This window comes from Geotrypetes seraphini, chromosome 2 (assembly GCF_902459505.1).
Source record: "Geotrypetes seraphini chromosome 2, aGeoSer1.1, whole genome shotgun sequence".
NCBI classification, from domain to species: Eukaryota; Metazoa; Chordata; class Amphibia; order Gymnophiona; family Dermophiidae; genus Geotrypetes; species Geotrypetes seraphini.
This window is the reverse complement of record NC_047085.1, coordinates 229,386,839-229,414,628: the sequence shown is the minus strand read 5'-3', so window position 1 is coordinate 229,414,628 and position 27,790 is coordinate 229,386,839. Positions and strand designations below refer to the sequence as shown.

Genomic DNA, 27,790 nt, shown 5'->3' with positions numbered 1-27,790 from the left:
TGGTCAGATAGAACAGGTTCCTGATCTGAATCTTCCAAAAGATCCGAGTCTCGTGTTGTCCAGACTTGGTGTCGAGTGGCCGGTATGGAGGGTTCAAAGTGTTTCAACTTCTGCAATACCTTGCCAGACCTCACCGGCGTTGAGTCAGGTGATGTTTCAGTTGAGAGAGATTGGTGCCGGTGATTAGGAGGTGTCGGTTCTTGAACAAGAACTGGCAGCACCAATGGAGACTGCACCTCCAGCACAATCGATGTCGGACTAGACTGGCACTGGTGGAGTCAATGTCGACATGGGAAAAACTTGAGTCAGTGGCAGCATTTATAGCTGGTCCCACAACTCTTCCCTAAGCAACTCCTGAATCTGTTTCTTCAAAGCATGCACCAGTACCGTTGCTTATTAGCCGGCACCTTCGGTGCGGTTCTACGCTCCAGCAATGAGGAGGCCGATGTCAAGGCACTCACTGAAATCGGAGAAGAGCGTTTTTTGGGGGTTTCCTCGAGGTTGGCAGGACTTGACTCACTGCTGCTTTGACCCGAGGCCCAGAGGAGATGGGGAAGGCTTCTTAGCCGGCTTACTCACTGTGAGTTGTGACACCAGAGTCAACGTTGGGGGATCCGAACACTGAAGCCACACAGGAAATCGAAAACAGACAGCAAAAATACCCGAAAATAAGAAAAAATGCAGAGATCAGCACACACCAAGTTTGCTATCAGAAGGGAACAATTGAAGATGAAACTGTTCTCCAGTGCGTACCTGCACATATTTGTAAGATTGTTCCAATACTGTTGTGTAAAATATTTACTTTTGCATAATGCTGCATTTTTTCAGGGTAGATCAATTATACTCCAAACTTCAAGCAGCTTGATACCACCTCAATTTAGCTACTACTACCTTATTAGAAAAACCACATTTTTCATATTTCTTACCTTCTTGCCAAGTATCCTCTGCACCAGGCCTGGAATCCAATGATTACATCTGTGATCTTCAGGTCTCTCTCCTCCTCAAGGTGAGCAAGAACACCAGCTCGGAAAAACACTTTGCTTTGTCCAATCCGATAAAGGTTGGGGTCCAATTCAAGTGCTTTAATCTAACAAAAAATTGTATATTACAATTGTATATTTTGGGGTTTTCAATTAGAATAGTAGTTTATTAATAGAATAACCCATTAAATATTGCTTTATAAGCAAAAGGGACCTGGAGTTGTCCCAAGCCTAATCACACATCCCAAAAAACACAGGGGGGAAGGTTTAATATTCAAGTGTAGTGTCCTGCCCTGCAAGGCTCTGCACCCAGCTCCCCCCCCCCCAACTCCCTCTCTGCCAGGCTCTGGTACCCTGTCTCCCTCTCCCTCCCAATGCCTTGCAGACCTCCACTGGGCCTGTTATAACACCTGGTGGTCTAGCGGTGGCCCAGTACAAAATGTCTCCTGCCCAGTGTACCTTTTAGATTCCTGGTGGTCCAGCAGTGAACTGCAGCAGGAGCGATCTTCCATTTCGCCTGCCCTTGCAGAGCCACTAACTGAATGGCTTCCACGATTTTGAGAACTCGTGGTAGCTATTCAGCTAGTGGCTCTGGACAGGGCAGGAGCAAAGATTGCTCCTGTCGTGGTTTACCGCTGGACCACCAGGGATCTAAAACAGGGGTAGGGAACTCTGGTCCTCGAGAGCCGTATTCCAGTCGGGTTTTCAGGATTTCCCCAATAAATATGCATTGAAAGCAGTGCATGCAAATAGATCTCATGCATATTCATTGGGGAAATCCTGAAAACCCGACTGGAATACGGCTCTCGAGGACCAGAGTTCCCTACCTCTGATCTAAAAGGTACGCTGGGGAGGCAGGAGGTTGGTAAAATTTCTTAAGAGTCGGCTGGGACAGGAGGGATCCCTCCTGTCTTGGCCCACCAGGTCTTACAGCAGGCCCGGTGGGAGCCTGCAACAGGTCCAGTAGGCGCTGAGCTGAATATAAACCTAGATCCCTAATTTTGGGCCATTTTTTTGTCTCAAAAATCTGTTTATATTCGAGTATATATGGTACAGCAGAGCTTCTTATATAATTAAGGAAAAATACATTAATGTGAAGAAAAAAAAGCATACTCGCTGATAGATAGCTCTTTAACCATTTTGAATATTTTTTGCTCATAAAAACAACTCATTCTGCCAATAACCTTGAATCTGTATTACCTCATTAAGGCCCAGATGCACTAAAGCCAGTGATTGTTGCTAAACCTGTTTTGACAGCTTTAGCGACGATCATATTTGCTGACCCAATATACAAACGGCTCACAGTGTTTTTTCCCTCGATTATCCATTTTCTGATTCGGTCATACAAATTAGCTAAATCCCCATGCAAACTAGCCAAGTGATTGATGCACCAATATCGCTTGGCTATGCACAAAAAAAAAGAATAAGGGTTTTAGCGATCCCAAAAAAACTGACAGGTAACTAACTGTGTTAACCTATAAGTCTGCCTGGTTTTCTTTAATGGCACAGATATTTTGCATGTGTTACACATGCAAAATATCTGTCCAATAAAAAAAGCCCCCCACCCCAACAAATGTGGCACTGGAATCCCCCACACACTAGCAAAAATCAGCATAATGGATGCCTATTCCCTCCTGCCACATCCTCCTGCCTCCAAAGGCCTCCTCCTCCCCCCAATAAAAAGGTAAGAGGGATGCCCACTCCCTCCTGCCACTGGAGGTCTTCTGAACCCTCCTCCCCCAAACCTTTCAAGAAAGTTGGGAGCAGGAGGGATATTCTGTCACTCCTCTTCCAGAGACTGCCTGTCCAAAATGGCAGGCCTTCTGCTCCCCGGTGCATCATTTGATGCATGGGAATTGCATGGGAAAGCATGCAATTTTGGACAGGCAGGCCTCGGAGGCATGACGGAGAATCTCTCATGCTCCCAACTTCCTTGAAAGGTATGAGGAGGAGGAGTTAGGGGGACCTCCGGTAGCAGGAGGAGTGGGCATTCCTCTTGCCATTTTTTTCTCTTGCAGGATGGGGGCAGCATGGCAGGAGGGAATGGGCAACCCTCCTGCTGATTTTTTTGCTAGCAAGGGGGGAAGGAGGAGGGATTCCCAGTACTGCATTCATTGGGGGGGTCATCAGGGAGGACCATCATTGCCAGGTGGGGAGACTTTTTTTTTTAATGGGCTAGATATTGTGCATGTGTAATACACACAGCATCTGTGCCCATTAAAAAAAAAAAAAATAAATAAATAAATAAAAGATTTCCTGCCCCGAACAGCCAAGTGGAAGGAGGCTTCCCTTGCCTCTCAGCTGTTTGGGTATCCCCTGCCGGCTCTGCATGCGAGAGCCGCTCTCACAGCAATCATTCGGACAGCAGAGTGATGGATTACGACAAACCTTCATGTAAATCATTTGCACGCAAACCTTTTAGTGCATGAATAGCTCTTTTTGAATTGGCTATAAATCAGATCGGAGCAGACCCACATGGTCTTACCGATCCTCTTTAGTGCATCTAGGCCTAAGTGCCTTGTAGAAAAGCAGTCATTATATAATGGAGCCACTTTAATTAGGATTGTGAATCTCACTAACAGCTTATATAAATGCGCTGTAACACAAGTATATGCACACTTTCATAGGTATTCTAGAGAAAAACAGGGGTCTCAAGTGCTCACAGCCAGAGGCCTGAGAGGGAGAGAAAAGCTAAGTAATTTCAAATTGCATAGAATGGCAAAAGAACTGATTAATTAATATATATTTAAAAAGAGAAAAAATAAAAAATAAAAAAGAATGGAAATACAACAATAATAGAAATAAATAACCACGAATCATTGGCATAGAGAATATAAACGGGACCGATGATAGCTCACTATATCAGTCATTGGTTTTGAAGTACATCTCAGGCCTCTGGCTGTGAGCACTTGAGACCCCTGTTTTTCTCTAGAATACCTATGAAATTGTGCATATACTTGTGTTACAGCGCATTTATATAAGCTGTTAGTGAGATTATATAATGGAGTACATAATTGCATCTAAAATTCACAAGGCCCAAGTAGCCACCATTCCTGGCCTATGGACACAAGATGTATTCTGGGAAACGGCTAAACTTGGCAATCTGGTTAGAATATATGATCTAGATATACCATAAGCACACAAGCTTGTTTCCCATCCATGAAGCCTTTCGGAATGGAATTTGGAGTAAGAATTTCATATCTAAAAAATAAAAAGGAAAATGTCAAGTCACAGGCTGAAAAATGAACATGAATGCAACAGATAGTAACTTAACAGTGAGGCTATCATGACAAGCATAAAAAGCTAGAAATCCAGTTCCCAAATCATTAGCAATTTGTGGCATGGTGCTGGAGAGGGGTGATAAAAGGAGAAATGTTGGACATGGGGCTAGTGGGCAATGGTGAAAAATGCTACACATGATCTGGGGGTTGAGAGAGGGAAAAATGTTGGATATGGCAGTAGAGGGCGTGGGAGAGATGCACCATGGATCTCTCTTTCTCTTCCTCATTCCTTGTACACTGGATGGAGATGGGGACCCAGTTGATAGGGACGGGGACCGAGCTGCGGGGATGGGGTGGAGACGGGTATTTTTTAATTTCAGTCTTAGTAGTTTGCCGGTCCACAAAATAATTCTTTTATTTCCACTGGTCCATAGGTGTAAAAAGGTTGAGGTTGAAGCACACTGTCCTAGAGTAGAGAATGACATGGGGAAAAATTCTGTCCCCGTCATCATCCCGTCCCTGGACCACCATCCTCTGCACCGCCCCGTCCCCGCTGGTCCTTTTACCGCCCCGTCCCTATCTCTGCCATCCCCTTTACTGTCCCGTCCCCGTCCCTGCTGTCTCTTTCACCGCCCTGTCACCGTCCCCGTCTTCAGCGTCTTCTCCTCTCCATCCCCAGCACCCTTCACGTGGTCCAGCAGCTCCCTCCCACCGGCCAGCCGTGCATTTCCCTCCCTCCCTCCTTTTCCCTTACCTTTTCTTCTTGAAACTGGCGATTTCTATAAGGCTACGAGCTGTATTACAGCCGGAGCCTTGAAGTCACATCGGGTTGCCTGCTAGAAACGTCTCCTCCGATACAACCAGAAACAGGAAGTTGAGTCAGAGGAGACTTTTTCCAGCAGGCAACGTGACGTGACTTCAAGGCTCGTAGCCTTATAGAAATCGTCAGTTTCAAGAAGAAAAGGTAAGGGAAAAGGAGGGAGAGAGATGCATGGATGGCCGGCGGGAGAGAGTGGGCTGCCGGATCGAACGCTCGTTCACCGCGCATTCACTACTTGTTCACCGCCCCCTGCTACCATTCACCGCTCCACGGGGCGGTGAATGGCCTTGTCCCCGAACTCGCGGTGACCTTTTTTTTTGGTCACCGTTTTGGCGGGTTACCCACGGCTAGCCGCGGGTAACAACCACCATGTCATTCTCTATCCTAGAGTATGAGGACCTAATGGAAAAGTATTTGGATGACAAGAAATCTCATCAACTTAGGTATTTTATATAGCAACATGGTCTAATTGATTTATACAAAATTACAGAATGAAGAGGCCTTGAATACTTGGAGCCATCTAGTAGGAAAATTGAAAGAATTAATGAGGAACAGTGACCATGACCCAGGAAATGGAGAGAAAAATGGAAAGCAACAAATTAATCTCACTAGCTAGCAACTTGGTTGAAAATGGTTACATGTTGTATAAGTAGTACAACTATAGCGCTGAGAAGCTTCAGAAGATATGGGGGAGGTATGCTGGAAGGCTAATGAAAATTCTGGGTGGTATTGCAAGGAGGTAGAATTTTCAAACATATATGGTGACTGTTAAAAAATAGACTTTTTGGGATGAAATAGGGAAATTGATCACTGGAATGAAACTCAAGATGGACCCATTAAAGTAACTATGCCAACATATTTAAAGCAGTAGTAAGACATTTTCATGCATACTCTAGTCCTAAATATATTGCCTTAGGTTTTAGTACAAGAAATGTGATCACTACCTCTGTCTAAACTCCTGAAAAACTACTCTATTGGGGAATCCTTGTCGGCAGATTCTGATACCCTCCAGCACTCCATTACAGCGCAGTTGATCCAGGACCAGGTGAGCATCAAGTTTACCAGCCTGCCAAAGTTAAAAGGATACATCAACATTAACCACACAAGTAATTGGTCTCAACCAAAATTAGGACTGCACAATTAGTGTTTTTAACAACGCATTAAACTTTCTGTTAAAAATTAATGCAATTAATGTGGGAAAAGGAAAAATTATGTCCTTACCTGTTAATTTTCTTTCCTTTAGACGCAGCAGATGAATCCAGAGACTAGTGGGATACCACACATCTACCAGCAGGTGGAGATAGAGAAACTGATTAACAGGTGGTCCTATTAGCTGGTACTCTCCCTGTATCTTCAGCCCCAGCATTCGGAACCAGTACTATGTAGAACATGTAAAAAACTTCTTTCCCATAACAAAAAGAAAAGGAAATTGTACGGAAACAGCCACCATACAGAAGCCTGAAACACACAAAAGATAAACTGACAGACAATATCCAGGAAGGGTGGGGCTCTGGATTCATCTGCTGCGTCTAAAGGAAAGAAAATTAACAGGTAAGGACATAATTTTTCCTTCCTTTGCAACAGCAGCAGATGAATCCAGAGACTAGTGGGATGTAGCAAAGCAATCCTGAATCTGGGTGGGAAACGAACGCTGCCCCCATAAAGACAGAAGCATCTAAAACAGTCCCGCACCACCACATCCAACCAGTAAGGCATCAAATAAATATTCGTAGAAGACCAAGTAGACACAAGACAATCATCTCTAAAGAAAAACTGCTGAACTGAGTCCAAGAAGTAGCCATTAGGCTGGATGCATGAGCAAGAAGCTCTACCGGCAACCACTTTCCTGTCCACCAGTAAGGGTACGCAAAGGGCTGCTTGACCTATCAAGCGATGGACAACTTGGACGCTCCCAAACTGCTGCTGCGTCCCGTGAACAATCCAAAGAGGTGAACAGAAAGGTTAAAGTAGTGAGAAACCCACAGAAAAGAATGTAAATCATTTCTAAGACAGACAGAAAAAGAAACCTGCCGGTGCAGAGTTCTCATCCCAGAAACCAGAATTAAAAGAGAGAGCAGCTGACATGAAGGGTCAATAACACCTGAGGAAGAAACCATGGCACTGTCTGAACACCCCAGAAGCCATAAGTCACAACAAAAGGATTCCTACAGGAGAAAGTCCATAACTCAAAAAAGCGCCAGGCTGAAAGCATGGCCCCAAGAAAGAACATTGCCAATCTCACATCCTTTAGGGTCTGAAGAGAGAAGGATAAAATGGAACGTTCTGGAAACTCTCAAGAACTATCATAAGACTCCAGTCCGGACAGGAGTTTCCAAAAGACATATGAACATGCTGTAGTCCTTTCAGGAACCAGCAGGCCGAGAATGAAGCGAAGAATGACACACTTGTTTCCTACAACAATTAAGGTTTGGCACTGGAAGGTAAAGGTAAGTATAAGCAAAGTCCTTAGCTACACATTGTGGAGAAAAACAAGAAGACAGGGCAAAGAAGTCTGGAAGGTCGAAAAACTCTGAGAGCTACCCAAGAATTTAAAACCCTCCAGATGCTAGCGTAAGGCTCAGACGTAAATGTCTGATTTACCTGGAGAAGAGTAGAAACAATCTGCTCCGAATAACCTTTACACTGCAGCTATGAATTTGTAAGGAGCTAGGCTATAATAGCCAAGTGAGATAAATTTCCATGCTGAATGACCCCTGAGAGATCAAATCAGGAGGTACCGAAAACAAGTGCTCGGTCACTGACAAAAGCTGTATAACCACATACCACGGATGGCGCAGAAAAGCTGGAGCTACCAGGATCACCGTGCTGTAAAAACAAGGTAACAGATGTAACACACCCATAATTACCATCAAAGGGAAAATACTTTACATTTATCTTGGTGGGGGAGAGTACAAACTGTTAAAATGATGATTTTACCTGTAGTTTGTTACCAAATGGGTATGATACCTATTTTTTTTCAGGGATCTTTTTATAAAAAATAAATAGGGTCCTAACCAATTTTATTTGGCTGGGAAAAATTCCTAGAATTGCTTTAGTGTCTTTGCAAAGGCCTATTGTGGAGGGTGGGGTGAATTTTCCAAATTTTTATAGGTACCATCAGGCCTATATTTTGCGACAAGGTATGTATTGGCTCCTCCCAGAGCCCATTGACGATATTCCAGATTGGTTCTGGTTAGAGTGGAGACTTATGTTTCCATTGCGTCTTGGTCACGTTGTTAGTATCAAAATGCCAAGGTTATATAAAGATCATAAAATATTTGTTGATAACTGGAAAACTTTAAGGTATATAAGTAGTCTGACTCCTATTCCAATAAATAAATCAACAATTCAAACAATTTGGTTAAACCCCAAGATCAAAATAGGCGGTTTTAAAATCATTTGGAAGCATTGGATGTTGGCAGGGATACATACTTTAGAGGATGTAATAACTAATGGTAAACTGCTTGACTTTTCACAATTGCAACATAAATTTGGTCTAAATAAATCACAATATTTTAGATGGTTGCAATTGAAGCAGGCCATTCAGGCGGGGTTCCCTGAATGGAAAAATCTTAACAATTATCAAAGCCTAGAATTCTTATGCTTTCAGGTGGCTTCTACTGGTCACCAGGCCGCAATGTGGTATAAATTAATAGCTGGATTTGTAAATAAAAAACCAAAACATGGTCTTAGAGACATTTGGAGCATTGAGATTAAGCATCAAATTAATGCATCTCAATGGCCACGACTTTGGTCTTGGAGGATAAGATGTACAGTATCAGCATCTATGAGACAAACATGTTTTTTTCTTTTGCATAGAGCTTTTTGGACCCCTGTTCGTTTACAAAAATTAGATAGCTCTAAGTCTAATAAATGTTGGCATGTCATCTTGAGGCTGGGACATTAGCTCATCTTTTATTCTATTGTCCATATATATTATTATTTTGGAAATCAATTTGGCCTCAAATAAATAGGATGATGGACAATCCAGTAGCCTTGACTTATGATACTATTTTATTTGGTACAACAATGAGAGCAAAAAGTCAAATTTCGTCATATAATAATAAACTTTTATTCATATTAACTGGAGTAGCAATTCAATAAATAACATGTAACTGGAAAAATTATGACAGATTAAGTTATAACTTTTGGTGGAATTCGGTATGCCATATATATAAAATGGAGCACACAATAGCAACACAGAAAGGTTATTTTAGTAAATTTCTGAAGATTTGGAGACCATTAGCAGATTTTTGTAATGATTAATAACATTTTCCCATAATAAGAGATTTGTTAAGTGGGGATGTGGGTGGGTATTATTTTATTTACCATATGTATGAATTAATTAATGCATTTTGAAGTATTAGGTTAGAGTTTCTGAAATAGGAAGGGAGGGATTGGGGGGATTTTTTATTTTATTTATATTTGTCATACATATTAAATGATTTACATATTATCTAAAACATTATAAAAATATGAATATAAATATGATATATTGTACTTAAAGTATTCATGAAGGAAAATCAAGTGTGTGTTTATAAGATTATATGTATTTTTCTGATACACTTGTTGTAATATGAAAAAATGAATAAAGAAATTAAACTAAAGGGGAAATACTAAGAGAAAATAACCCAGGCCCAGAAAAGAGCCAACATGTCTACCCCCTCTGACTCCCACTCCCTGCATCTGCAGAAGCACCGAGGAAGATTTACATATCGAGATTAGGCCATGAGGCATTGTCTAGGAGACCCCACCTCTATACAATGAACTAGAACACCAGAGCGTACAGGTCTCATTTTTAAGGATGTAGAAGACGTTTGTTGAACAATTCTGCCTAAACATGATACCTATCTTGCAATGTGAACCATCTACAGAATAGGAAGATGAGCTGCCGCCCACCGAAGAAGTGGATCCATTCTTGGCAATGGGGAACAATGCGTACCTTCCTTGCTGCAGAGAAATGCAACCCCATGACCGGTCATAAAAGAACCTTATCTGTCAGCCCCAAAACAAGGATTAAAACACCTGAGCGCTAGCCTGAACAAATACAAGAACAGGAGAGTGAGCGAGCACGAAGCCTCCTGCTGAAACCCGACTCCTTGTGTTGAGAACTGAAGGCACGAAGTCCCGCACGCCAAAAGACTGGCATCCTCAGAGACTAGGGGGCATTCGAGTGAATACCGTGGCATGCCTTTAAACAGAATAATCTGACTGCGCCACTTATACCTGTTGAGCAATGTCCGCGTTGTCTAGAGTACGGTAGCAGCCTTGAGACACCCGGAACCACCGGGACAAAAGTGCCTGCCGCCTTCGCTTTCGTGAAACCGATCTCCAGGATCCACGGGTAGAAACACCACCATGGATCTTGGAACCTGTATATAATACCATACTGCTGTATAGGATGACCAAAGAAAAACCTGAGAATGGATCTAGTCTCCCCCTTCTCTGGGAATAAACACAACCAGGGTGCCCAACACCCCCCTAGAAATCACACTGAATGGAAAGGGATAAGAGAGGTCTTTAGAAGACGGAAGATCCACCTCAAACAATGAAGAAGAAAAATCCCTCATTGGTGACACAGGAACACAGTCCTGTCTGGAATAAAGCCTAAAGACCCAGTCGGCTAAGAAAAGATTAACCGGAATCATGGCCTAGCAAATAAATGCTGTCACTACCACCATCAACATCGAAATTACCATGGAGTCGGGGCTAGGACAAATGGAAAATTGACCGACACCAAAAGTGCCGGCGGAGGACCACAAAGCGAATATACTGCTGATGCGGTGGTTAGATCCGAAGATGTAAATAGGTTTCTTCAAAACCGAGCGCTGTAAAGCACTGTTCTTCAACTGCCGGTCCGCAGAAAATTTCTGCCGGTCCTTGCAGGGCCAGCGAGATTGAGTCGGCAGTTAAATTTCCTGCCGACTGCGGTTTCTCCCGACTGATGTTCCTGCCGACTGCTGTTCCTCAACATCGGTGCCTTCCCTCTGTGAGTCTCTCCTGTTCGGAAACAGGAAGTTGAAACAAAATAGGTGGGACTCAGAGAGTGAAGGTCCCGACGTCGGCAGCATGTCTTGATCGCCGCCCCTGCCAAGTTGCTGAAGAGGGCCGCGGGGAAGGTGCCAAGTGGAAGGGAAAGAGCTGCAGGTACAAGGGAGATGGTCAGCGTGTGCGAGCAAGATCCTGGGAAGCCTTCACATTGGCTGTCTCCCCTCCCAGCAGCTCTCCTACTTGCCAGGGAAGTGATGCACCGGCAACTTCCTCTTTTCTCAGAGGCGGCAACTGGCCCAAGGCTGCCTAAGTAAATCGCTGCTGCAGGCAAATACTGAGAGCTGCTGGAAGGGGAGGAAGCCACTGTAGGAGGCTGGGAAGCTGCTGGATAAAGGGAGAGCTGCTACTGGACCTGGAGGGAGGTAGAAGGAATGATGCTGCTAGGAGGGGAGGAGGGAAAGGGATGGGAAGAGAGTTAATGCTGGATAAGGGGAGGAGGGAAGGGAGAAGGAAAAAAGAAAGGAGGGAAGGGAGAAGGAAAAAAGGAAGGAAACAGCTGGCAGGGAGATTACAGGAGGGAAGGGGGTCAGGGTGGAATAGAGAGATCAGATGAGGGAAAGGGGAGAGAGTGGAATGAGAAAGTAGAGAGAGATTGATGCTGGAAAGGGGGTCAGCAGAGAAATGAGAGAGGGATAAAGATGCTAGATCTGGTGTAGGAGAGATAAAAATGAAGAAAGCAGTGAAGCTGGAATGAATGATGTAAAAAGGAGAGAGGAGGCAAAGGCTGGATGAACAGGGGAGAGGGGCTTAGAAAGAAGTCAGATACATATGGAAGGGGGAGAGGGCAGACAGTGGATGGAACGTGCAGATGCTGGATTGAAGAGACAGGGCAGACGCTGGAAGGAAAAGAGTGAAAAGAAGATGAAAACAGAAACCAGAGACAACAAGAGGTAGAAAAAAATAATTTTATTTCTATTTTGTCGTTCGAATATATCAGATTTGAAATATATATCCTGCTAGAGACATAACTGGGGACTGCAGTATTCTGTTAGCATGATATTTCTGTGTAGCATTCTATAATAACTTGGCTTGTTCAGTTTTCTTGATAGTAGAGGGGATATATGTGAAGGGGAGGGGAGACAGGGGTTTTGTTGGCCCGTGCTCTGTATATTTATATTTATGAAATCACAATTGTTCAGAATATTGTTTCTTTTTATTTATTTTTTTTTTTGTAAATAATTTTTATTGTTAAAGCAGCCAACAGCAATACAAGACTCAGGGCCAATAGCCCTGTAACAATCAATGAACAAAAGATCCAGAACAAGAGAGCACGCCCACGAGGGCAGCAGTCATAAACTACCAATAAACATAAGGAATAAAGAGTCAAGGGCAAACAGGCACATTCCCAAAGAGTAAGAATAAATCAGCAAAGCCCGAGCACTAGGAGCAAAAGTCTCCCAACAGTGAAAGCAAAGGAAGGAAAAAACCTCCCGTGGGAAAGTAAGCCATAGCCGCAATAAACATTTAGCTTATCAACCCCAGAACATCCACACCACACAACCAAACCAATAACAACCACCACTCAAACAGACCGTACCATCCTAATCGCAACACTCAGGAAACCCATACTACACCCCACCCAGCCCCAGTCATACCAACCCATACATACCATCCACACAGACCAGCCTGAGAGAGAAAAAGGGGGGGGGGGGGAGGGGCCAAAAGCCCCAGTGCCGAAAATTAAAAAGTAAACTGAGTCATGAAGAGGCCGCAGAAACCGCCGCCTCCGCCGCCAGTCTGGCCGCTCTCCACAAGAAAACATAAGATTGGTGATCCCCAGAGAGGGCATCCTGGTAAGCATGGATTTCAAAGGCAGCAACCTCCAACAGTCTCTGGATCCACTGGTGAAAAGAAGCCGGAGTCGGCGACACCCAATGGTGCAACAGCAGTCTCTTCACCAGCAAAAGTGCAGTGTATAGAAACTTCCGCTGCGGTAGTGTAAACCCCCCAAGAAGAAGATCCCTCTGATCCCCCAATAACAACAAGCCATATTCCCTAGGCACCCCTCTCCCAATCAGGTCGTCCAAAAAGGGAAGGACCTGGAGCCAAAGAGCCACATGTGGACACTCCAAAAACATATGAACTAGGGTGCCCTGGGCCTTCTGGCAATGGGAACAGCGAGCATCGTCCCAGAGACCCATAATCTTACCCCGGGTTCTAGAAATATAGGCACGATGCAGAATTTTGAATTGCATTTCCTTAAGATCAGCAGGCCCCGCCAGGAGAAAAATATTGGCAAAAAGATCCAACACTTGGGCTCCCGTATAGTCACCATCCAAATCCCGAGACCACAGGCCAGCTACCCTCTCCAGATAAGGTGCTGTAGGGGCAAACTTGAGGACCTTGTACCAGGTGGCTAGCCGGTTCATCTGCGCTGGTACCATCACCAATTGGGCATCCCATCTACCCAAGGACCACTGCATCCCCCATTGGCGCTCCAGTGAAGAGCAGTAATGGCGCACCTGTAAGTAGGCCCAAAAATGAGTAGCGGGAAGGTCCCATCGGGCCCTGAGTTGTTCAAAGGTAGGAAAAATCCCCCCACCCGTCTCATGAATATGGCGTAAACTGACACAGCCCCTTAACTCCCATAGCTTAAATCCCGAGGCACCCATCCCCGGAAGAAAGACAGCATTACCAACCAAAGGAAGAAAAGGAGACGCCTGAGAGGTACGGCCCTGTTTCCGGCGCCACCACCTCCACGCCATGCGCAGGGGACGCAAAAAAGCGAACCGAGGACCCGCTCCCATCACCCTCTGCGACTCCACATGCAGCAAGGAAAGAAAGGAGTGGGGTTCGCACCATGCGGACATCCAGCCCGGTGGGGAAAATCTGCAGTCTCCCGTAATACCTTCATGCACAAACCGCATCAAAGACGCTACATTATACAGCCGAATATCCGGTAAATTCAAACCTCCCAACCGGACATCCAACGATAGAGTACTGGAGCTAATTCTGGCTGCCTTGTTCCGCCATATAAAAGAGCTCAAGATAGATTTAAAAGTCCGTTCATCTTTGGTAGTGATCCACAAAGGAATAGTCTGTAACGGGTACAACAGTTTAGGGAGCAAAACCATCTTAAATAAAGCCACCCGCCCCCATAAGGTCAGGGGCAAATCTTTCCACCTGATGCAAATGGCACGGATAGCCTCAAGATGGTGAAGAACATTATAGCGATATATAAGAGAGGGTTGTGTGCTCAGATAGACCCCCAAATAGCGCATCGGCTTTCGTACTGGTGGGATGGGAATCCCATCATGCCAACGTTCCGGGTGCTCGGACGCTAAAGGAAGTAGTTCAGATTTGGCACAGTTGACTCGGAGGCCTGAAATATTCCCAAAGGCCCGAACAACCTGTAGGGCCCTGGGCAGGCAAAGTGAAGCATCCTCGAAATAAAGGAGAATGTCATCTGCAAAAAGATTAATGCGACTTTCTCGCGCTCCTATCCGTATGCCCTGAATAACCGGATCTGATCGAATTTTAACCGCCAAAGGCTCAATAGCGAGAAGAAACAGTAGCGGTGACAACGGGCAGCCCTGACGCGTCCCTCTCTCCAGGGGGAAAGGGATGGTGAGATGACCATTTACCAGAAGTCGGGCTTGAGGAGAAAAATATAGACTGCGAACCCACTCCAAAAAGGCGCCATCCAGGCCATAGCGTCCCATGACCCAAAAAAGGTACGACCACGAAATGCTATCGAACGCCTTTTCCATATCGAGGCCAACTATAGCCGCTCTACTATCGTTCCCCCGCCGGGAATGAATAGCCATAAGTGCACGGGTCAAATTCATAGAAGCGTATCTACCCGGCACAAAGCCCACCTGATCCTCATGGATGAGTAGGTGCAGAAAATTGTTCAAACGCTTCGCCAATATAGCGGCCAACAATTTCGCGTCATGATTAAGAAGGGAGATGGGCCTATAGGAGCCCACCTGGGAGGGGTCCTTTCCAGGTTTGGGCAATAGAACTACATGGGCCATATTGTAGCTGTCGAGGGCTCTCTGGGAATGTGAAGTGTTAAAAGCCGCCCCAAGAGATGGCGCAATGATGTCCGATAGAATCTTGTAATATTCAGGCCCATAGCCATCTGGGCCCAGAGATTTGGTAAGTTTGAGCCCCTTGATACCCATGGACACTTCCAAGCTAGTGATAGGGGCGTTCAGCCGGTGTATCTGTGCGGGCGCGAGTTGAGGAAGCACGACGTCCTGGAAAAACAAATCTCTCTCCCCATCCTCGAACGGCCGATGGGCGTACAACTCCTGATAATACTTCACAAATTGTTGATGAATAGCAGGTTCTGTGGTATGCCTCCGACCCTGCGAATCTGTAATAGACGTGATCACCTGCTTCTTGCGGGATGGTCTAATTAAACGAGCTAGTAAACTACCCGCCTTGCCTCCCCAGCGGTGAAGGCGATAGCGATGAAAGTAGATATCCCGTTCCGCTCGGGCCGTTAGAATAAGATCTACTTGCCGCCGAATTTCCGTCAATCTAGTTTTATCTGGAAGGGACAAGCTACTTTGATGTCTGCGGCGCAACCGTTGCAGTTCGCCCGACAACTCCAGCAACTCTCGTTCTTGGCGTCGCCTCCTGCCCGCTGTATAGGCTATTATAAAGCCCCGAATAACTGCTTTGGAGGCCTCCCAAAAGAGGCTCGGGTCAATGTCGGGCTGGAAATTATTATCATAGTACTCCACCCACTTATCGCGGAGATACCTGCGAAAAGCAAGGTCCTTGTACAGATGACAGGGAAATCGCCAGGTGCGTTCCTTGGGATCCGACGTAATCTGAAGAGAGAGCAATACCGGGGAGTGATCCGACAAGGGTGCGTCTACAATGTCCACACCGGTGACCACCTTGAGTAGGGAGGAGGACAGCAAAAAGTAGTCTAAACGAGTATAAAGATTATGGGGGTTAGAAAAAAAAGTGTAACTGTGTTCTGTAGGGTGTAACACCCGCCAGATATCCACCAGCCCGAGTTGATGAGTGAGAAAATTCACCCCTTTACCACCATGGCCCCGTGGAAAAGTCTTTGGGGGAGCACTATCCAAGGTGGGATCAGCAGTGATATTAAAGTCCCCACCTAGCACAAATTGGTAGCCCGGGTACTGTGTCAGCCGTGCCATCAACCCTGAAAAAAAACGATGAGAGTAAATGTTGGGTGCATAGATATTACAAAGCGCCAATTTATGTCCCCATATCTCCCCCAGCACCAGCACAAATCTACCCTCCCCGTCCTGGACAACCTTATGCAAATGAAAGGGCAACTGCCTGTGGATCAAGATAGCAACCCCTCGATGGCGGCTACTGTATGAAGAATAATAGACCTCCCCCACCCATTCCCGTCTTAATTTCTCATGTTCTACGGTATTAAGGTGCGTCTCCTGCAGAAAAGCTATATCTACGCGCGCCTTGCGCATCCATGTCAATACCTTCTTTCTTTTGATAGGGGAGTGAAGCCCATCCACGTTAAGGGTGGAAAGTTTCAATTGAACCATCCTCTACAAGCCCACGACGGGGAGAGAAAGAATGCACAACCACCCCATAAAAAATAGGGATGGACCCCCCAGCCAGGTCCCTCCCCCACAAACCAAGAAAGAAGCATATCCTTCAGGTATTCCAAAAAAAAATAAAATAAAATAAAAAAATGGCAAGGCGGTTCCAGAAAGGAAACCAAACCCCACTCTCCCAAGCTAGCCAACATACAACCCTCATGTACACTAACATACACCCAGTCCCACGCATACCCTCCCCTTCGCACTTCCCCCCACCCAACCTTAACCCCAACCCCCTCCCAAAAACACTTCAGCAAAACAGCCCACTGACCACCCTAGGTAACCAAAATAGTACATACAGTTCCCCAGCCCCCCCTCCCCCCCATCAACAGAAATCAGGAGCAAGATGTCCAAGCTTGTCAGCATACAAAAAGGGTCCAGCACCAGAACGATAGCTGGGGGGATCAGGGTAGAAAACAAACAAACCCCATAGCCAAATCTAACAACGTGATCCCCCCAGATACGAGGACTGAATATGGCAGCAGGCCGGATTGTCCCCAGTCAGAGAACAGAAAAGAAAAATAGAACTGCCCAAACCAGAACTAGGTTTCACCAGGAAAGCTCATGCCAAGATAATCAGTTCCAGTTCAAGCGCAAGATCCACGGCGTGTAGGAAGGTCCCCATTCAAGGCACCGGTAACTTAGCCAGAAAGGATTGAAGATCTGCAGGGGTGTCCAAGGTAACCGTCCCGTTGTTATGCTGGATGCGAACTTTGGCAGGGTATTGAAGAGCAAATCTGATCCCCCTCGAATGCAATTGAGTGCAGTATGGAGTAAGGGCTCGCCGACGTTCAGACAGCTGGGCGGAGAAATCCTGGAACAGCAGGAGCCTGGAGCCCTGGTAATCCAACGTGCGGATCTTGCGATAGGCGTCCAGGATTTTTGCCTTAGTAGCATAATTAAGAAAGCGGGCTATCACCGGCCTGGGTCGTGCGCCGTCCGCCCGCGGTGCTCCGATGCGATGGGCTCTTTCCACCTGCACCTGGCCCAACGTGTCCTCTAAGCCCAGGGTTCGCGGTAACCAGGTCTCTAGCAGCTGTCCCAATTCAGCGTCTTTAACCGTCTCCGATAACCCGATCAGACGGAGATTCTTCCGGCGGCCTCGATTTTCAGCGTCCTCTGCTCGATCCGCTAAAGTTTTTACCTTGGTCTCCAGCAGGGCAATACGCTGCTCCGCCGTCTCAGCCCGGTCTTCCTGGGCCGAAATCCGCTCCTCAGCCTGGTCGAGTCGCGCTGCATGGCCGGCTATACTGTCCTTCACCTCTTCCAGGACAGCATGGAGCTTGGACAGCTTCTCGTCGAGCAGTGTGGATAAATGGCTGGCGGACAGATACCTGCATGTCGTCCTCATGCTGAGGCGTGCTGCATGGCCCCGCATTGGACGCCGCCATGATGGGAGTCTGGACAGGCTTCTCTTTACCAGGCCGCGACGCTTTAAGAGGCATAACTGCCTATCCCTGACGCGAAGAGCTCCGGGGAATCCCCCTCAAAGAGAACAAGGATTCTGCTAGGGATAATAGCACCGTCCGAAAAGGAGAGATAGCTGACAAGCAAAGATTATCGGGGTTTTAGGCGGAGGGGAAGCGGAGCCCGAGCCCAAGACGTCTGCTCACAGCGCTGTCATCACGTGACCCCCTCTTTTTATACTTTAATAAAACACATTCAATATAAAATCATAACTGCAGCTTGTGCAGATGGGATCAGATGGTTTGCAGGGACTGAGCTCGCAGAAACGGGGCGGAAATGGGGGGCGTGACTTGGAAGCGCAGCCGGATGGTTGGGTGCTGATTGAGCTCTGCTATTACAAGCTTTATGAAAGAAATAATAAGCCACTAGTTAGTTTCATTTTAGTGAATTTGAGAGATTTCAAGTCCGATAATGGCTACAAGTAAGCAGATGAAAAATGAAGTGGCTAGCACAAGTGAAGGAGGTGCTAAAAGATTAAAGTTAGATCATGTGAATCCTGCTAAAGTGCCGTTGCCGAGAGAGGATAATGGAGACATTTTCGCTCAACTGAAACTAATTACTGAAGTCCGATAATGGCTACAAGTAAGCAGATGAAAAATGAAGTGGCTAGCACAAGTGGAGGAGGTGCTAAAAGATTAAAGTTAGATCATGTGAATCCTGCTAAAGTGCCGTTGCCGAGAGAGGATAATGGAGACATTTTCGCTCAACTGAAACTAATTACTGACAGTTTCGGACAACGCAAAAAATTTGCAGGAGATGAAGGAAGAAGTAAAATGTCTTGCAGCATGTATGGAACGATTTGAATTAAAAGTGGATCAGATGGAAAAAAGATTGACAGCAAATGAAGCTGAGTTAAAGAGATGCAAATCACATAAAGAAAAAGTGGATTTTCTTTCTAAAGAAATGGAGGATGCTATTAATAGGGGAAAATGGAATAATTTAAGGATTATTGGGCTCCCTGAAGGTGTTGAAAATAATAATGCCATCTCCTTTCTTGAACATTTTCTTCCTAAGATTCTGCCACTCAAGTTAAAATATCCTTTGGAGTTTGAGAGAGCGCATAGGATTCCTATGAGACGATCTGGCAAGGATCTGAGACCACGTCCCCTGATATTCAAACTTCTGAGGCATCAGCAAGTTATAGAAATCATAAAGCTTGCAAAAGAAAATAAGAACTTAAAATGTCAGGACGCAAAAATTCATATTGTTTCGGACTTTGCTAAGACCACTGCTGATAATAGAAAAAAATTGCTGGATCTACGGCCACAAATGAGGCAGTTAGGGGCTAAATTTGGCTTATTATACCCTGCTATAATGAGGGTCACCTATGCCAATAAAACTCTGAATTTTGAAAATCCTGACAAGTTGAAGGATTTTTTTAGATAAATGCGAGCAACCGATGATGTCATAAGGATGGATGGTAAAAGGAAGTTGCAAATTTATGCTTTATTTTGTGGGATTTGAGCTATATTTTATCAAAAAAGAGAAAGTTATGTATGTTTCTTTATATGTTTTGAAAAGTGGAATCTTTTTTGAATTCAACTATTTTAACTGTCCTGGATATGCAGTAATATTAGTTAACATTATCTTTGGAATGCTTGAAAAGAAGATTGAGGATGATATGCAAATTAGAAGTTTTCCTTGCATTGAGGATTCTATTTTACTAACTTTTTCCAAAATGCTCTTAAAGTTATGAGTGTGCCCTATATTTAAGAGCTGTTTAAGTTAATGATTATAAAGCTGATATTTTTTATCAGTCCTTGCAGAAAGGAGTTTCGTTTGCTTATAAAATCTGATACGTCATAACATATTCTAATTTTGCTCCGGACTTCTAAGTTTTAGCGGAATCTTCACACACTATAAAATGTCATGGAATTACTTATGGTCACACAGTTGAAGACCTAGGAATTTATAAATGGGAATTTAACATCGTTTTTCTTACTTGGAGCCTGGTTCCTGGTAATCCGTCTTCACAATGCTGTGTTTTAACATTATTGGAATAGTCCAAGTGATTGTTGTTGAAGTCCATGGGAAGGACAGCAATAACCAGCCAAAGTTCTGATCAACTTCAGTCATTGGGATGGAAAGATGTGGTGAAATATACTATGTTATGAAAAGTGTAACTTGATGACTTTTATTGTATGTTGTTTTGCTTTCTTTTGTTTTCTTTTTGAAAGCATTCTCATTTGGGTTCAACTGTGTTAATGATTTCGCCCAAAGCCTATCTCTTTTCTTCCGGGTCAGAGATAGCACGGAAGTAGTACAAACATCAGGTTCTTTGGGCAGCATTGCATGAAGACTTGGATGAGTCTCTGTTAACATGCTTATGGAACCTAATGGATTATGAGCATTTTTAAAAAAGAAGATTGAATCTGTTACACAAAAGGTTAAGGCAGTGTATATGAGAATGGGGAAACTTTGTTATTCTTTCAGTTTTGAACTATGAAAATAAATTTGTTCTAGGATGGTATATACAGAGGAAATTTCAATTTAGATTCACACTTATTTGGCTTTTAATTGGATTGATATGTATTTTATAGTTATTTATATAATATACTGAGAAGTATAGTTTTGGATGGGGATGTGTTATCTCATATTTGATTATAAGAAGATGATATATATTATTTAGATATAATATGTAAATGATGGTATTAGAATAGAGAGGGAATTAATAGGGAGAAATTTGTTCCATTTTCATATTAAACTGATGTTAATTTAATTTTTTTTTGTTGGAAGAGATTTAATTTGGTGGGGTTATATTTTTATAATCTAATATACCAGTACGAATAATAATAAGTTTATATACCACAGGACCATGAAGTTCTATGCGGTTTACAATTTTTAGAAATGTTACAGATTAGAAATGTTACAGATTAAATGGAATAAACAAAGTACAGACTTAATTATTGATAGTTCTAGCGATCATTTGTTGAGGATTGAGACTGTATAGGTTGGTTTCCTAAGTATTTCAGGAACAGATGTGTTTTTAGGCGTTTCCTGAATTCCACATAGGTAGTGGGCACAAGCAATTGTTCAAGGTCTTTATCCCATAATGCTGCTTGATGTGCGAGAAGATGTTGGTAATGACTTTTAAATTTACAACCTCTGACCGGTGGAGAGACAAAGTTCAGATGTGAGCTTCGTTTGTGTCCGTTGGTTGTGAAGGAGAAAAGGTCTGTTATGTATTTAGGGGCTAGGCCGTAGAGTACCTTGAAGCAGAAACAACCAAACTTGAATTTTACACATGCCTCCATCGGCAGCCAGTGTAAAAGTCGATAGGAAGGTCGATAGGAAGGTGTCACGTGATCAAACTTTTTCAGTCCACAGAGTAGTCTGATCGCTGCATTTTGAACTAGTTGCAATCGTCGCGTTTACTTCTGGGGTAGTGCTAAGTAGGCGATGTTACAATAATCTAGTTGACTCAGTATAAGGGATTGTATCAGAATATGGAATGATGAGCCATTGAAGTAAGCTCTGATGGACCGAAGCTTCCAAAGGGTGTGAAAGAGTTTTCTGATCAAGGAGTCTACCTGGTTTTTCATGGTCAGGTTCTGGTCCAGTGTTATTCCCAATATCTTCATAGTGGGTTGAATGGGATATATAAGGTTATTGATGCACATTGGTGCTTTAGTGTCAAGTGGGTATGGCGATGCTATGAAAAATTTTGTTTTCTCTGGGTTTAGTTTTAGTCTGAATTCAGTCATCCGTTGCTCCATCCGATTTAGTACTTCTGTTGTTTTGGGGGTGACTTCTGAGACAGAGTTGGTGAATGGGATAATTATTGTAACGTCGTCAGTGTAGCTAAATAGTTTTATCCCTAGTTGGGACAGTTGTGCACCCAATGAGGACATGTAGACATTGAAGAGCAGAGGGGATAGTGGTGATCCTTGTTGCACGCCAGATGGATTGCTCCATGTGTTTGAGAGATCGTGATTAAAGCGGACTTGGTAGGTGCGTGAAATAAGGAAACCTCGGAACCAGTTCAGTACTTCTCCTTTGATTCCGATTGCGTCTAGGCATTGTAGCAGTTTTCCATGGTCCACCAGATCAAAGGCGGAACTTATGTCAAATTGCATGATTAGGGCGTTGAGATATTTGCTGAATAAGTAACGCAAATTGTCCAGAATGGCTGCAATTACTGTTTCAGTGCTAAATAGAGGCCTAAAACCAGATTGAGTTTCGTGAAGAAAACAGAATTGGTCAAGATATTCCATTAGTTGGGTGTGTACCAATCCTTCCATGATTTTTACTATAAATGGAATAGATGCTACTGGTCTATAGTTGGTTATTGATGTTGCCGGTTCTTTACAGTTTTTTGGGATTGGGGTTATTATAATATGACCATTATCGGTGAGGAATTTTCCATTGTTTAGATTATTGGTTAGATAATTCAATAGGGATAATTTAAAGCCTAGTGGAGCTGCTTTCATAATTTCCTGGGGACATGAGTCCAGGACACAGTGTGATTTAGAGTATTTGTTAAATAATTTGATGCAATTATTCCAATCTGGATTGTGGAAGGAACTCCAGATCATGTCCGCTGGTATTTAATTTCTTGATATAACAATTGATTGATATTCATATGTATCAATGGTTGAGTAGTTATTAGAGAATGACACGGTGACGGTTTACCCGCGGCCACCGCATTTAAGCCGCGGGTCACCGCCGAAAACGGGGAAGAAAACTAGCAGTCGCTGCGGTGACGGGGACAAGGCCATTCACCGACCGCGGAAACGGTGAACAGGTTTGTCCCCGCGGGCCAATGTACCCCCTTCTAGGAACCGCTATTTACCTGTGTTTCACCGTGCTCCTCATTTGTCAGATCAACCCTTCCTGCCAATCGCAGCAGAAGGGTACCCAACCCCTCCTGCCGGTCCTCCCAATGGCCTCCCCTAAGATCGCCGGCAGGAGGGTACCCAACCCCTCCTGCTGGACCCCCCCCAACGAACCCTCCCACCCCGGAACCCCCTTAGTCTTACTTTCCAAGTTGGACCGGACAGCTCCTCGCTCGTCTGGCCAGCAGGCCTGCCTCCGTCCAAATGAGGCGGGCCCGCCCCTCCCCTGCCTCCCAATGGCCTCCCCTAAGATCGCCAGCAGGAGGGTACCCAACCCCTCCTGCTGGACCCCCCCCCCAACGAACCCTCCCACCCCGGAACCCCCTTAGTCTTACTTTCCAAGTTGGACCGGACAGCTCCTCGCTCGTCTGGCCAGCAGGCCTGCCTCCGTCCAAATGAGGCGGGCCCGCCCCTCCCCTCCCCTGCCTCCCAATGGCCTCCCCTAAGATCGCCGGCAGGAGGGTACCCAACCCCTCCTGCTGGACCCCCCCCAATGAACCCTCCCACCCCGGAACCCCCTTAGTCTTACTTTCCAAGTTGGACCGGACAGCTCCTCGCTCGTCTGGCCAGCAGGCCTGCCTCCGTCCAAATGAGGCGGGCCCGCCCCTCCCCTCCCCTGCCTCCCAATGGCCTCCCCTAAGATCGCCGGCAGGAGGGTACCCAACCCCTCCTGCTGGACCCCCCCCCCAACGAACCCTCCCACCCCGGAACCCCCTTAGTCTTACTTTCCAAGTTGGACCGGACAGCTCCTCGCTCGTCTGGCCAGCAGGCCTGCCTCCGTCCAAATGAGGCGGGCCCGCCCCTCCCCTTCCTAACCCACAGGATCCTAGGGCCTGATTGGCCCAAGCACCTAAGGCCCCTCCTATAGCGGGAGTGGCTTTAGGTGCCTAGACCAATCAGGCCCTAGGATCCTGTGGGTTGGGCAGGGTAGGGGCGGGCCCGCCTCATTTGGACGGAGGCAAGCCTGCTGGCCATACGTGTGAGGAGCCGTCCGGTCCAACTTGGAAAGTAAGACTAAGGGGGTTCCGGGGTGGGAGGGTTCGTTGGGGGGGGGGTCCAGCAGGAGGGGTTGGGTACCCTCCTGCCGGCGATCTTAGGGGAGGCCATTGGGAGGACCGGCAGGAGGGGTTGGGTATCCTTCTGCTGCGATTGTCGGGAGGGCCGTTGGGGGGGGTCTACAGGAGGGGTTGGGTGCCCTCCTGCCGTGATCGCTGGGGGGAGGGGAGACTTGCAGCCGTAGCCGCGGTCACTATGCTAATCACGGCAGCATTTAAAGTACATGTCGTGTTTGTTTTTGCATTGCTAGCCCCAGGGGTGGTGGAAGATTAGTGATTGAAAAACTGTATGAAAAATAACTATTTTAAATTTAGTGATCAAAATGTGTCAGTTTTGAGAATTTTTATTAATTAATTTTTTCTCTGCGTGTTTTGTTTTTGTATAGTTATTAACTAATATTTAACTAAGTTTTAAAGTTTTAAAGAATGTTTCCTTTATACGTAAATAAAGAAAAGTGAATGGGATTGCAGTGGCGGTGACGGGGCGGTGAATGGGGTGGCAGTGGCGGTGACGGGGCGGTGAAGAGGATGGTGAGACGGGGACGGGGCGGTGACGGGGATGGTGAGACGGGGACGGGGCGGTGACGGGGATGGTGAGACGGGGATGGGGCGGTGACGGGGACCAATTTTTTCACCGTGTCATTCTCTAGTAGTTATTTCTTAGGTTTTTGATTTTTGAGTCAAAATGTTGTGCTAGTTCATTTGCTGAGGGTAGTTTGGTATTATGCATGGGTTGAGTGTGGCGTGTGGTGTCGAATAAGTTTGTAACTATGTTGAACAGTTCTTTTGTGTTGGTTCCTTTTGAGCTAGTATTAGCTAAGTTGATTTTGGATGAGTAAAAAGTTTTACGTTTTTCTTTTATCTGTTGTTTGTAAAGTTTTATGTTGGATCTCCAGTTGTTTCGGTCTGACAGTTTTCCAGTTTTTTCCAGATTCTTTCTAATCGTCTTACTGATTGTTTCATTGTTAGTAGTTCGATGTCAAACCATTTATTATATTTGTTTGAGCAACTTTTACTCTTTCATATAGGGGCAATTTTATCTAAGATGGACGTGCTAGTTTTCATCCAGTGAGCATAGAAGTCAGCTCCTTCTTCTATCTTCGATTGTGAATCATATTGTGACCAATATTCTTCTGGCTTGATATGGCCCCTTGTATAATTAAGTATGATTGGGATATGATTAGAGTATACATGAGTTTTTAAAAAAAATATATCAGTATTAATTGTCATTATTTGTGTATGAAATTATAGTTCTGGTGGAGTTTAATTGGGTCTTTATACAAACTATATGGATGGATTTTATTTGCTATCCTATTTTATTTTATCAGTGTTTCAGTTGATGTGTTTTAAAATGATAGGTTTTTGGGATTTGAGAGTTCTTTATGTTATAATGTCTATAGTTGTATTGATTTGAGTTGTATTCTACTTATATCAATTTTCTGTGAGTATAATATTTATATATATATATAAAAATATTCATAGAAAACAATTAGTTAAGTTTAAGAAATGTAAAGAAATTTTATTTTAGACAATATGAATTTGTGAAAGTTCTTTTTAAAGTTTCATTTAATGATATTTTAATCTTTGTTTAATGATATATATTAATTGTTAGGTTAATAATGAATGATTTTTGTCCTTTAATTTTAGAATTTTTGAGGCTTATTATATTGATATAATTAATTTCAATCTTAAGCTTGTGGTGAGCATTTCAGTACCTACTATCAAATGTGCGTTTTCAAGTTTTCAATGGCGAATGAGGAGGGGGGGATAGGGTGGGATGGGGTAATGGGTATAGAGTTCTGATTCAAAATTTAATTTTAGGAAAATGGTGCTTATTCATGAATTTATCAATAATTTGATTTATTTTTGATATGTTATTCTAATTATAAAATGTTATGATGGCTTTTAAAATTTTTTCTCTTAATGTGAATGGCCTCAATCATCAGGTTAAAAGGAAAAAAAACATTAGCATTCTTAAAAAAGCAGAATGCGGATATTTACTACATTCAAGAGACTCATCTATCTCTAATAGAATCAAAAAAATTGGAAGGGGGTTGGGTGAAACATTGGTTTTTTTTTGCTCCTGCAGATGGGAAAAAAAGCAGGTGTAGCTATTCTTATCAATAAAAAGTATTCAGCAAATTTTAAAATAGTAGGTTCAGATCCGAAGGGTAGATGGGTGCATGTGGAGATGAGTATGGGAAATAATACCCTGACTTTGTTTAATATATATGCCCCTAATTCAAATCAAAATGAAATTTTTAAGACATTACAGAGATTGTTACTCCTACTGGCTACTTCCAAATTGGTTGTGGCTGGAATTTTAACGCTGTTATGGATCCATTATTGGATAAAAAACCTTGTAGAAATATAAAATCATTAGAGTTAGATAATTTGGTGCATTCATGTGATTTAAAAGATATTTGGCGTATTCTAATGATCGGGAATTTTCCTTTTGTTCATAAGTTCATAAGTCTTTTTTTAGAATTGATTATATTTTTGTCTCAACTCAATTAGTTCAACAAGTGATTAAAGCTTCTATAGACCCAATTATTCTATCTGATCATGCAGGTGTATGGATTGAACTTCAAATAAATCAGCAAGAGTATAGTAGACCGATTTGGAGATTTGATAACACATTGCTTGTTGATACAAAATTTTTAGATGAATTAAAAATAAAAATTAATGAATTTTTCCAATATAATTTATCAGACGAAATTTCTATGGAAAATGTTTGGGATGCTTTTAAGGCTACTTTAAGAGGTAATATTTCTTATTCTGCTTATATTAGAAAACAAATTAAAAATCAATATTCTAAAATGGAAAGAGAAATTAAAGTTTTGGAAGCTAAATTGATTAATAAATGGGAACATGACACTTTACAAGATTTATTAAAAGCAAAAGGTAAATATAATGAATTAGCGTCAAAATTGATTAGGAAAGATCTTTTTTCTCAGCAAACTTTGTATTATGGAAATTCAAATAAGGTGGGTAGGTTATTGGTTAATTATCTTAAAGCAAAGAAAAGAACAACAAAAATTATTGCAATTAAAGATGAGAAAGGTGTGATGCATAATCAAATTCAGAACATTTTAAGCAAATTTTTAAGTTTTTATAAAGAGCTATACTCTTCTGAATCTTATGATGGTAGGGAGAAGTTTGGTATAGATTTTTTAAAATTAATTATTGGTCCGAAGGTCCTTATCATATAAAAAGGAGTTTAGATGAGCCTATATCATTAAAAGAATTAGAAACAGCGTTGAAGTCTCTTAGAGTTGGATCAGCTCCAGGTGGGGATGGTTTTACGGTAGAATTTTACAAATCATTTCAAATTTCTTTATTACCCCATTTGTTAAATTTATTTTAGTCCCAGTTATCTAAGGGATTTATTACAGACACTATGGCTGAATCAGTAACAATTGTTTTACCAAAGCCAAATAGAGATCCTACTTTGGTTTCAAATTACAGGCCTATTTCATTAATAAATGTTGATGGTAAACTTTTGGCTAAGATATTGGCTTTATGCTTAGCTAAGGCTCTTCCTTTTATTATTGATATGCATCAAACTGGATTCGTTGCAAAAAGACATTCCTCTAATAATACTAGATTGGCTTTTCATATGTTAAATTTATCTAAAGAAGTTGTTGATCCGGCTTTTTCTATTTCTTTAGATGCGGAAAAAGCGTTTGATAGAGTTGAATGGTCTTTTATGTATCAGGCACTGGAATGGTTTGGTATTGATCCGGGATTTATACAAATGATTCAAGCTTTGTATAGCTCCCCTTCTGCAAGATTGTACATTAATAACA

At 43.6% G+C, this 27,790-nt stretch overlaps 1 protein-coding gene across 2 annotated transcripts in view; it reads right to left on the bottom strand.

The window, feature by feature from the left end:
- Positions 1 to 27,790, bottom strand: part of MYH9 (myosin heavy chain 9) — an 807,001-nt gene that overhangs the window by 391,604 nt on the left and 387,607 nt on the right. For both annotated transcript variants that reach the window (XM_033935132.1, XM_033935133.1), the window contains exons 17-19: positions 5,966 to 6,087; positions 4,112 to 4,181; positions 927 to 1,087 (exon numbers count right to left, since the gene is read on the bottom strand). In XM_033935132.1, coding sequence (XP_033791023.1) covers positions 927 to 1,087; positions 4,112 to 4,181; positions 5,966 to 6,087 — 353 coding nt within the window. The remainder of the gene's footprint in view (positions 1 to 926; positions 1,088 to 4,111; positions 4,182 to 5,965; positions 6,088 to 27,790) is intronic.